This window comes from Schistocerca nitens, chromosome 1 (assembly GCF_023898315.1).
Source record: "Schistocerca nitens isolate TAMUIC-IGC-003100 chromosome 1, iqSchNite1.1, whole genome shotgun sequence".
In the NCBI taxonomy this organism is placed as follows: domain Eukaryota; kingdom Metazoa; phylum Arthropoda; class Insecta; order Orthoptera; family Acrididae; genus Schistocerca; species Schistocerca nitens.
Window position 1 is genome coordinate 932,366,026 of NC_064614.1, and position 12,967 is coordinate 932,378,992.

The 12,967-nt window shown below is 40.7% G+C and overlaps 1 protein-coding gene across 1 annotated transcript in view; it reads left to right on the forward strand.

Annotated features, from left to right (window-relative positions):
• The window catches only part of LOC126193758 (transmembrane emp24 domain-containing protein bai), a 41,398-nt gene that overhangs the window by 20,411 nt on the left and 8,020 nt on the right, over nt 1–12,967 (forward strand). Inside the window, exon 4 of the mRNA XM_049932713.1 lies at nt 9,484–9,610. Within this exon, the coding sequence (XP_049788670.1) occupies nt 9,484–9,610 (127 nt within the window). The remainder of the gene's footprint in view (nt 1–9,483; nt 9,611–12,967) is intronic.

Here is a 12,967-nt window from a genome sequence, read left to right on the forward strand (position 1 = left end):
CTCTTGCAAGGACTGTGGTCCTCTGCCAGCTTAACATTGGTGATGCATGGCTGACCCATGGCTATCTCCTCCACTGTTAAGACCCAACCCAGTGTAGGTACAACGGCCAGTTGACGGTGGCCTACATTCTGTTGCAATGTCCTACTTTTCAGTTACCAGACTCTTTCCCAATGTTTTAGGTGACAATGCCTCATTGACTGATTTAGTGCTATATTTTATACATGGGGGGAAGGGGGGGGTGTTCATTGTTCCATGTAAGTTTTAGTGCATGTCCTTTGTCAATCTGTGTTCTCTACCCTAATGCTTTTAGGTTGGAGGTTTTATTGTGTTGCAGAGTGGCTGGCTTATCCGTTTTTGTTCTTTTGACCAGGCAGCCGCAGTTGTCTGCTCTATTGTTTTAATCCCTTCTATTTTTTCTTGCTTCCTCTGTGGTCATCTTATTTCATTTTGTCCATAGTAGTGTCGGCTACCCTTCTGTAGTTCTTGTGGTTTTTCTTTCCTCCAGGTTTGGTGTGGCAAGTCTGGTTTGTTTCATTCTTTCCCTTGTGGCCTTGTTTCGTAGGACCAAGAGACCAATGACCAAGCAGTTTGGTCCCTTCCCTCTCCTCCGCCCCCCCCTCCCTCCACTTTTTTTAAACCAACCAACTAGAGTTTAAGCTGGTTAAATTGTGGCACAAAGCACCTCTATGGGCTTCTCTGGCCGATACAAATAAGGCTGCGAAATATTCAGGTGAATTATCCCTGAAATTGCAGCTGGCAGATTGGAAGTAGGCCCCATTATCTCGCAAGCTGTTCTGTTAAGTAACAAACCACTCCAATTTAATTCTAGCCTCTGTGCTGACATAAGCTTCCCCTGCTTGAAAAAATTAGCTGCTACTATCATCTTGTCAAAGGTTGAGTACAGCCAATGTGCCTCAGCCCGCTGAAAGTACAGTTCCAGCTCGATCACTTCTTTATTGCGTTCTCTTATCTCCTTTTGTCCCATTAGCAATTTTACTGTACAGAGATCCTGTCCCTCTCCTTATTATCATATTCAGACACTGTGATTTCCCCTTGGTAGCATTTTTGTAACTTTTTACATATTTTCCCTTGTCTTTTATAATTAATAACAATCATTGCTTTCAATACCCCCCACTTTTCCCTCCATCAGTTCTCATTGATGCTGTGGGTTTCTTGAAATAAAAAGGCAAGTTTTTGTGCTCTGGTTGTAAAACCAACCCCAACTCTGGCAATAGTTCCTTCTGTATTATCTGTAGACCTTCTTAATATTGATCTGCTGACAAGAAGTCCACTCCTAGCTGACCTCTTATAGCCTGCTGCATAGCCTCTTGTAGTTCCGTTACTTTCCCTCGTGCTTCCCAAACATTATCTTTTATGGACTGTAAACATTTTGTCATTACTCCTTCCTTATCTAAGACCTGTAGTTCCCTGATACTCTGATTAAATGCCTCTTCTGTAACTCTGGCATACCGCATTACTTCACCAGTCAGTTGTCGTAGTAGTCGTGTGTTATGCAATACGTACCTGTCTAAAGTTGCAATCTGTTTAGTGTGCCGATCATTCACCGTTTTGTTCCCTTTTTCCCAGTCCTTAAACTCTTCTGCAATGTCGTTCATCCTTCGAATGTCTTCATCAGCAGTGCCAAATATGGTTTTCATAAGCCAACCTCCAGCGGCCATCCAACCCCGCTTTCTTCGCATATGTAGAATAATCCCCAGTACCAGGGTCATCTCGCTCCGTAATTTCTCGTACGCACATTGTACACTATTACACACCCCGACCCTGTGCCTTTCTGTTCCCTTGCAGAATTTGCCTTGTGCTTCTTACAATCTTCTCATTTTGTGACCAATCTCCCATGTATTGAATATCAACTGTATCACCCAGTGATGACTGGTGATCACTAAGTCTTCATGCTTGGCAAACAGCACTCCCCCTTCCAGATGCTGGTTTGATAACACTTCCACCCTGACAAAGATCAGTTGTGTCTCAATGAACCACAGCATTTCCCCTTCTGTGCATCTCATGTGCAGGCAGGAAAACCTATTACTTTCCACATCGTTAAATTCATTGCTGCTCCACAGCTGCTTATATTAATTACACTAAATCTATATCTAACTGTACAAAAAAATTAAATGACTATCTCCTAGGCCTTCTCCACACAGGTTCCTCATCACCTATTCATTCACAACCACTTGTTTCTTCCAATATCTTTCTTTTCACTTTCTGTTTGCGGTCTGCATCTCCTACCTGCAGAATAACTTCCAGACTCCCTTGAAAAGGTTTCAGCCATCCTACATGTATGATTGTCATTCTTGTTGGCAAATGAATCTTGATATTTTCTGGCCCCTTATACTTTGCAGAAAAGTTGTTTGTTTTTCCTTCAGCGTATATGAAGTTAATAGCATCACTCATTGACCAACTTATTACTGTGGCATTAGTGCCATACAGCCCACTGCTTCTTCCTGTTTCTTCAGTGGTCATGTATTTTCCCTCTCTACTGTACTCTAAATTTCCTTAATTACACAGGCAAATTCCTTAACAGACTCTCCAGTCTTCCCATTCTTTGTTTCCAATATGTCAAATGGTGATGGTATTTTACGACAGTATACTACTTTATATGATGATAATCCTCGTATGCTGTTTTGAGTTGTAGACAGAGATGACGTACTTTAGACATCCCAGTTGGTGTGATGTGCGTCATTGTGGTATCTAAGCATCTTTCGAATTGTCCTATGCACTCCTTCAGTTCTTCCATTGACTTGTAGATGGAGAGGACTCGTCCTTAACTACTCCGCATTCAGTAATTTATGTTATTCCTTGAAAGATCTGACATGAAGTTCAATCCATGGTCTGCTATTATTGTTTCAGGCACTCTGAACTTCAGTTTGCAATTATTTACACGTGCAACAGTGACTGTTGCTACCTGCTGGTTTGGTATCGCGACCATTCCTACGTTATCTTGAAAAATGATCTAAGATTGTGAGTACCTACCTTCTACCTCTTGTGACAACACACAGCTGAGTGCAGGGTTTGATGCATCACATGATAAAACAAATTACCTATTCAAATTGGGAAATACCGTATTAGACTCAATTTTAGTTTCTTTTGGATCCTCAAAAGCGTGCTTCACTCTTCTGACAACATAAATTTAGTACCCTTTTTTAACAACTGTGCCAACTGTCTGGCAATATCCGCAAATCCTTTTACAAACTGACTGTAATAGTTTGCAACTCCCAAGAAAGACTGCAATTTTGGTACAGCAAATTCACACACAGCTCTAATTAATCTTGGGTCTGTCTTAAACCCATCTTTACTTATGATATGACCTAGGTATGCTACCTCTTTCATCACAAAATTACACTATTCTGCACTCGGTGTTACTTTCGCTGCTTTTAGCCTTAGGAATGTGCTGCTCCGTATCACTCCCATAGACGATTATGTCATCAAGATACATTAAATCTCTGGTTACTCTGTCCAACAATCTCTGGAACGTTGCGGGTGCCTTTTTTAATTTGAATGGCATTCTTCTGAGTTGGTAGTGTCCCCAGGGTGCCAAAAATGTTGTTTCGTATCAGTCCAGCAGTGCAACTGCTATCTGGTGATAACCACTCTTCAAAACCCATTGTTGAAAAAATTTGCATTGCTCTAATTATCAAAGGTTTCTGTGATGTTTGGCAGAAGGTAAGCGTCCGTTATGGTTTTCGAAGTTAGATGCCTGTAATCATAGCAAAATCTCTATTTTTGTTTTCCATATTTGGCATGACTATTCCTGCTTTCTTCAGTTATTCCACCTTTCATCCGTTAATCGAAAAAATCCTCCAAAATTGGCTACAAGTATCTAGGTGTTCTGTATAGTTTGCAGTAGACTGGTGATTCATTTCCTGTTGGTATGCGGTGCTGTGTGATATGCGTAGCTCGTAATGGCCATCTTGGGAAAAATAAATTCTTAAATTCCAAAAGTAATTTTTCCATCCGTTCCCTATTGCTTCCATCTAGGTGCTCCACTTTTCCTTTCAGTGGTGTCTGGCAATTGTCCATGTCTGAAATCCCTCGTGTCCGATTCTTCTGCCTCCAGGATATCCATACTAGTGATTAACAACCCCATTGTTAATCGTGTGTCCTCAGCACTAAAGTTAATTATAAGAACAGGTACCTTGATGTCACCCTTTATTTCTTGTACCCATCCAGTATCTCTTTTGAACTAAGCAACCCACCTGATCAGATATTTCCTTCACAAAATTCCTATCGGCAAGCTAGACTGATTGAAAGTGATTTCCCAGTACCCTTAGGAACACAGTTGTGCAAATAAAGTCTTAGTGTGATCGTTCGCAGTTTGGTTTGTCTGTCACGACACTCCCCTCACAACATCACTAACTGAAACATTATCCTGTCTAAGTCCACCCTATGTTGCTGAAGATAGATTATGACACAATGATGAGATAAGAACTCCAATCCTGGAATCACATCACTCACGTGTTGCACAGTTTCTACACATTGTTTAAATTGGACCACATCCAGGCAAAAGTCTATGTCCACCAATCCTAATGATGTGATACCTTTAATCCTCCATTCCACGCAGTCTTGATTGTGGTGGTTCCCATTGCTTATATTTCACAAGATCACTACTGGCAACTGACACATGCACCCCTGTGTCCAATAACATCCTGCAATCCTTTTTTCCTACCATTCCTCTTATCACACAGTCCACCTCTGCATACAGTTTCATAGCATCCAATATTACTGGAAATGATCGTACATGGACTTGGGATTCCCGTCGGTGTTTAACACCTTATTCTTCCCTGGTCCTGTTCTTGTAAAACTATTACTTCCTCTTTATTCACATCACCCTGAGGCTGGTGACAGTGCCTCCTTAAATTCCCCGTTCATCCACACCTGAAACATTTTATACCAGCTGCAAATACTGTCCGTCTACCCTGCATTCCAGTCGACAGATCGATATCTCTCTTTATAGCTAACTGCACTGCTGTACGTAAATCCATCTGACCCATTGTCTGTACACATCTTTCCATTTCCACATGCAATCCTTTTTTAATTGTTAAGCACCCTCTGCTCAGCTCCTTGCAAAATAATTTCAGTGATTGCAGCATCCTGTCCTAATTCATAGGTACATCCATTAATTTTCCTTGTCCTATCCACAAATTGTTTCACAGTTCTGGGTTTTTCTTAGTTATTACCCCCCCCCCCCCCCCCCAATTGTTTCCTGTGGTGTCTGGCACTATTGTTTTTTGTATATCTCTGAATTAACCATTGTTTAAATTCTTTGGATGCCGTGGCTTCCTCAATTTTTCAACACTCAAGAATTCCTTATCAGACCAACCTTCCATCTCAGCCAGATTTCCAAGTTCTACCACAAAGCTCTGCACATCCTCGATTGCCTTACCAGAAAAAGGAGCAGTTAAACTTGTGACTCATAAATCTACACCCTATTGTGACAATCGCAATTCTACCAACCTGCACAGTTCTGTGTTATCCGCTGTTAATCATGTTAACTTTCCTAACAATATGTGTACTGCTTCCAGTTCTCACACGCCTTGTGTCTCTTCACTTCTGTTGAAGCTTTGTCGTTGATAACACTTGTTTTGAGAGCTAACATTCACAGGACAAGAAAACAAAATGCATTAACATAATTATTTTGTCTAATCATGAGCCACCTCAACTTCAGACATTGCTTAGCCATATGCCTCTAACGATTTCGTGTATACAATTTTACTGGAACTGATTCCATATATGATAGTGAGTGGCCCTCAAGATTACACTGAGCCCATCTAACAAGCACTAACCAGTCGTGACTTCCATTACCACTAAAACCAGATAAATCTGCTGCTTCTCTACTCGCAGTAAAATCTACTTTATAAAAGGCGCGACCATCAGATTGTTTCTCCATGACCAAAATACAGTTAAAATTTGTGGGACTCAGCGTACCGTAGACTGTAGGTTCAGAAGTTGCTTTAAGAAGGCAATGTCAGTGATCTGACACTTATTAGATGACCTTTTGAGAGTGAAATGAGACATCAGGACGGCAGTAGATTTGTTTAATTAATTTCGTTATTCTGGCCCTTGGCATACATCAGGAAAAGCTTGGTGGAGGTGTGTAGTTGCCTCATGCAAAACAATAGATGTCCGGCATTGCTGACAGCACAAAGAGCGGGGCCGAACATTGTCACTCAAATGCCACTGTCAGCGTTGTCTCCAGCTGCAACCATAATGACAGCATGGCAGTGCAGCTGACAGTTCCACAGGGGGTGGCCGTGACTTGCCTCCAGAGTGTGCGGCTCTGCTCTGGCGGCGGTTGCCTTTAGTGACTCAGGACAGGCTGTCCTGATCTGTGATCGAACAGTGGACCCTGTACAGCATTCCAGGACATCACTTCGGGTGTCGCAGACTCGTAGTGCAGGCTGTGATACAGAGATGAAAATATTTTAGTACATGAATGGCAGCGTACTTATCTGCTCCAGACTGTTTGTTTTGGGCTTAAGGCACGTAGTCAAACACTTGTGTGGTGGCAAGTGCAGAAAGGTTTTCATCCTTCTGCTAGAGTACTGGAGCATCAGCTGTTGGTATACCGCCCCCAGCTGACTCTGCTTCGCAATACCTGTCAGTCGTGTTTTACTTCCCAACAAATAACGTACTTGTCTGTCTGCATGTGGCTCTGTTGCAACTCACTTCCCCTCTGGTGTACTTATTGATTGAATGTGTTAGATACTCTAAACAGGGACAACATGTTACTTAGCCCTTGCATTCACCATACCGACCTTGGACATAATCATACTTGTGAATGGTGGCATTTTTATTGTGGCACACTCATAATTGTATGTCCCTCAAACTATTACAGCCCGTCTACTACTCACCATAGTTGCAAGACCATTGGGATGATAGGCTGCTATCATGTATAAAGATGGTAAAAAGCATTGTAACACTGCACTCATCGGGCCACCTTACATGTTTCCACTGGTTTATAAACAAGATTTTGTGCTTCTTGTTCCACTGGAGTCTCTGCAATTATGTAGTTTACAAGAGATTGGCAATAGCAGTACAACTGTGGAAGTTTTAAGTATGCAGTTCCAGTACCAGTGTTTTTATTTGGTGTGTTATATACATATAGATACGACACACCAAATCACAGATGTGCTGGTGACTCTCCACACTTCCACGGCTGTAACAGTAAAAGGAAAGTTGAAAGGCACAGTATCGCTGGGGAAGAAAATAAGTTATAATTTCTATTAATATGTTTATTCCAGTGCTTTCATATTATTTGGCTCAACTTCTGCCAGGCATTGTTGTGCACAGAGGTGTAGAATATTAAACACCTCTTAAATGGTATGACCTGCAGAACATTGTTGTATGTGGTTGGTAAATACGATGCAGATAGCATCAAGAGTGTGTGACGAGAAAAAAAAATTGAGTTAAAGGTATGGGGAAACTGGATGTGCTGATTGATAAAGGATAAACTGGATGAGGTGAATGATAGTATGCACTTGTGAACTGGGAATTTGATACTCTGGGAGGCCATTTAAAAATAATAATAATAATAATAATAATAATAATGCAACCTTCAGAAGTAAGATGTTGGAGTGCAGTTTTGCAATTTTAAAACATGCATAACATAAGAAAGTAAATTAAAGTTAAGCTTTCAGAGGTGAAAGCTATACAGATCAGATTACTTCCAAAGGTGTAACCAGTGATTAAAGTAATCAGACATGGGTGAAAAGTATATAATGGCTACAAAAATATACTAACTCAAGGATGAAATTTGATGGGACGATATTAAAAAAATGTAAAAGATAGTGTGTGTGTGAAATGTCAGAAATATAAACAAAAGTGTGGTAAACAGTACTTATAAATTAATAGTAGTAATAATAAATTAATATTTCACTGTAATTTCCATAGGATAATCATTTCTAGCACTAAGAATGACCCATTTATATGAATGGTGGGCTCCATGTGGTTCACAAGTTGTGCAGCAACCGTAAACCATAAAATTACCAAATAAGCAGCAACCTGTCGCAAAATCATGTTTTCTTTATTTACTTTTGCAAATCGATTTCAGCTGACTAACAGCCATCATCGGTGCTACAAATACAAGAATAAAAATAAGTGACCAAATAAATAAATGTACATAAAGCAACGTAAAACCAATTAAATGTATATAGGTGCATTAAACCATTTAAAATGCACATACAAATTTACCTTTCAACGAATGTGCCCTGAGTAGTAACACTGTCTTAAGCAGAGGTCAAACAAAGTGATACATCGAGAATTGACTACGACAACGAGAAATCATAAGGGGGCGCTGCAAAGCAAAAACGCCCTCCATGTGAAAAGATACAGCTAAAATAAAATAAAAATGAGAAGAAGAAATGACATACAAAGTTAGGTAAAATATAATGATAAAATACTGAAATATTTACAAAAAATGGATATATTGACAAAGATTTTGTTATATACGCCAAAAAGCGATTGTACAAATTTGTAAAAAAGGAACAAACATAGGTGAGAAGCACACCATAGAAAACATTTTAAAATACTTTTTAAAAAATTTTAAAATTATTTATCATATTATCGAAGAGCAAAAGTTAATCATAATGCCAAAATGTAAAACGGTGTCGGCATCCATCTAGCGTACAGTTAATGATATTCGAGAAGATCAGATATTTATTATTTAATTATTTATTTATTTTTTTGCAATGTGGCTCCATCTATAAAAAAAAATCCGATCCTCCTGAATATGTTCGTTCCTTTTTTACTAATTTGTACAATCGCTTTTTGGTGTTTATAACTGTACTATGTGGTTGACAAAATCTTTGTCAATATATCCATTTTTTGTAAATATTTCAGTATTTTATCATAATATTTTACCTAACTTTGTATGTCATTTCTTCTTCTCATTTTTATTTTATTTTAGCTGTATCTTTTCACATGGAGGGCGTTTTTGCTTTGCAGCGCCCCCTTATGATTTCTCGTTGTCGTAGTCAATTCTCAATGTATTACTTTGTTTGACCTCTGTTTAAGACAGTGTTACTACTCGGGGCACATATTCGTTGAAAGGTAAATTTGTATGTGCATTTTAAATGGTTTAATGCACCTATATACATTTAATTGGTTTTACGTTGCTTTATGTACATGTATTCATTTGGTCACTGTTATTTTTATTCTTGTGTTTGTAGCACCGATAATGGCTGTTAATCAGTTGAAATCGATTTGAAAAGTAAATAAAGAAAACATGATTTTGCGACTGGTTGCTGCTTATTTGGTAACCCATTTATATGTAATGTATGTAAATCATTTTGTTGGTCTTGAGCCTGTGCCATTGAAATGAATATACATTCCTTTCGTAGGTGTCACAATTTCATACATTATGTATGAGGACTATTTAACTGGCTAGAGAACATGTATGGCAAATGTTATTTACAGGATTTCTATACTTTTGCAAGTATTTTAGCAGACCCTTAACTTTCATTTCAGATTGGAGAAGCAGCTAAACTCAAACCTCTAGAGGTAGAATTAAAGCGCCTTGAAGATTTATCTGATGCTATTGTTAAAGACTTCTCTCTTATGAGGAAGCGGGAAGAAGAAATGAGAGATACAAATGGTATGGATCAATATAATTTAAAGCATTTTTGATTTGGAAAGTATTTTTCAGTCCTGGCTGAAGGTCACTCTCAAATTCTTTTTCTTTTTACAAGGTGTACAACTTTGCTTCCGCCGTTTTTTCCCCAACATTTGAGGCTTTAATGAAACAAATTGGTTACACATATATCATTCAGAGTATTTTCCATCGCTGGCCACTACTTTCTCCTGTCTTTTGGGCAATGTACGAATCCAGTGTCAAAAAAATTGTTCATCTTTTGAAGTGATTTACGAATCTATCCACTTTGAGACATCCTCATGAGATCGGAAGTGTTGGTCAGTCAGGCCATGCGCCATTCATCTAAACAGGTTATAGTCAGAGGGAGCAATGCATGGAGAATACCGCGGGTGGGGTAGGACTTTCCATTTTAACGTTTCTAAGTACACTTTGACCTCTTTTGCAACATGAGGTCGAGTATTGTAATGCTGCAAAATAACTTTATCATGCCTCTCGCTGTATTGCCGCTGTTTGTATTTTAATGATCTGCTCAAACACATTAATTGCATTCAATAATGAGCACCTATAATTGTTTCACTTTGTTTTAACACCTCATAGCACACAACGGCGTGCTGGTCTCACCAACTGCAGAGCATGATGTTGGAGCTGTGAATATTTAGTTTGGCCATCGACGTGGAAGCATGGCCGGGATATCCCCATGATATTTTGCATTTACGGTTATGGTAATGAACCCATTTTTCGTCCCCGGTCACAATGCAGAAATCCCTTCTGTTTTTGCTTCTGAAGCAACTGTTCACAAACACACAAACGCCATTCAACGTCTCTTGGTTTCAGCTCACACGGGACCAAAGTTCCTTTTTTCTGAATTAAAAAATCCAAGCTAACAGCGTGACATCTGCGATCAGTTTCTTTCGGCCGCTGCTTACCGTTGTTGCCACCTGTTGGCAAATGCCGGTAGCAAAGTTGTACACCTTGTATTTGTGTGTTTCATTCTACAGTGAATTATTACTTATTTGGGAATAATTATGTTTAAAGTTAATTTGTAGCTGCAGAGGTTATTAAAACAAATTTAAGAGATGATGTCTTTTAGTAGGTGATAACTTAAATCACCCACTGTTGTGGGACACACATCATTTGCAAGTACATAAAGTTACTTTATTTTTCTTGGTTAGCACTAAATAGGTTCCCATTTTGCTAGAACGCCTTGTTGCAGATAAAGCTGATATCCAAAATCACATCTTGGATATTCAGGAATCCAGCTAGATGTTCACATCATTCTCGCATGATATTTCAATACCGTGCCTCGCTGTCTTCTTCAGGTGCTACCTGAGACGGTCCTTGGGTCGATAGAGTCCAGTACTTATGCCTGGAAGGAGCTGGGCGTTCCCCAATCAGTCCGCGCCGAGTTGAGTGTTCCGTCTGTCGTCGGCGCCCGCCAGACTCTGCTTCAATGGACCCCTCTAGTCGCGGATGTTCCGACTGCCGTCCACGGCCGTTTTGGCCGGCATCAACGGCTGTGGTCGTCATCTGAGGTGTGTCAGACCTGATCTGAGATGTTGGGTACTCTGTATCACGACTGTTACTATGATTTCCACTTCTGTTTCATGCTGGGCGCTCCATAATCAGTCCGCGCCGCGTCGTATGTTCCGTCTGCGGTCCGCGCTCGCCAGACGCAGCTACATTGGCCCTTTCTGATCACTGGTGTTCCAACCGCCATCCGCACCTGGCCTGGCTGTCTTCTAAAGTCGAGTTCATGATCTGGGGTGTGTCAAACATGGTCTCTAATGTCCGATACCTAGTCTCACGGCTGTTCTCTTGGTCTCCACTTGTATTTCTTGTAGAATCCCGGAGTGTCCTGCATTGAGTTTCCACAAGCTCAAGTGCTGGATTCCAGGCAGTGCTGATTTGGTATCCTGAGTCACAGTTGATTAGATTGTTTGTGACCTTAATCTCAATGGCTTCTTTAATGACACTGTCCCAAAATCTTGAGGTCTATGTCACAATCTTGGTGTCATTGTAATCCGTTGAATGACCAAGTTCCAGACAATGCTCTGCTATGACTGATCTAGTTGCCTGTCTGAGTCTGGTATGTCTCTGGTGTATGTCTCTGGTATTTACAACATACCATGCCAGTGTGGGATGTCATACATTGGCCAGACCACCAGAACTATGGACATCAGGTGTAAAGAACACCAGAGACATACCAGACTCAGACAGGCAACTAAATCAGCCATAGCAGAGTATTATCTGGAACTTGGTCATTCAATGGATTACAATGACACCAAGATTGGACACAGACCTCAAGATTTTGGGACAGTGTCATTAAAGAAGCCATTGAGATTAAGGTCACAGACAATCTAATCAACTGTGACTTGGGGTACCAAATCAGCACTGCCTGGAATCCAGCGCTGGAGCTTGTGGAAACTCAACGCAGGACACTCCGGGATTCTACAAGAAATAGAAGTGGAGACCGAGAGAACAGCTGTGAGACAAGGTTTGACACACCCCAGATCATGAACTCAACTTCAGAAGATGGCCAGGCATTGCGCGGATGGTGGTCGAAACACTGGCGACCAGAGAGGGCCAACGTAGCCGTGTCTGGCAGGCGCGGACCGCAGACGGAACATACGACGCGGTGCGGACTGATTACGGAGTGCCCAGCACGAAACACAAGTGCAAATCATAGTAACAGTCATGATACAGAGTACCCAACATCTCAGATCGGGTCTGACACACCTCAGATGACGACCACAACCGTTGAGGACGGCTAAAACAGTCGCGGACGGCAGTCGGAACATCCACGACTGGAGGGGTCCATTGAAGCAGAGTCTGGCGGGTGCCGACCACAGACAGAACACTCGACTCGGCGCAGACTGATTAGGGAACGCCCAGCTCCTTCCAGGCATAATACTGGACTCAATCGACCCAAGGACCAGTCTCAGGTAGCACCTGAAGAAGACAGCGAGGCATGCTGTTGAAATATCGTGCGAGAATGATGCGAACATCCGGCTGGATTCCTGAATAGCGAAGATGTCAACAGATTGCCGGGAAAGCGTGAAGAATTACAACCCAGATCACGTCTCTTACGTGATCTGGGCTGGTATGACAGATTTTTGCTGTCATAAATATGTCAGGGCTTAGAAATATTGATCAGTTCCTAAGCAATAAATGTGTTAAATGCTTGTGATATTGTACACACTTTTATAAAGGTAAGTGTGAAGTCCAATAAATAAAAATCTGCCCCAAATTTAAATTACTGTTGAAAGCGCTTTTTATTTATATATATTATGATTGGAGAAATAATTGATTGGTAGAAAAGCCACTGTGCTTTAATTTGTGCAAAAACATACACATGGAGGT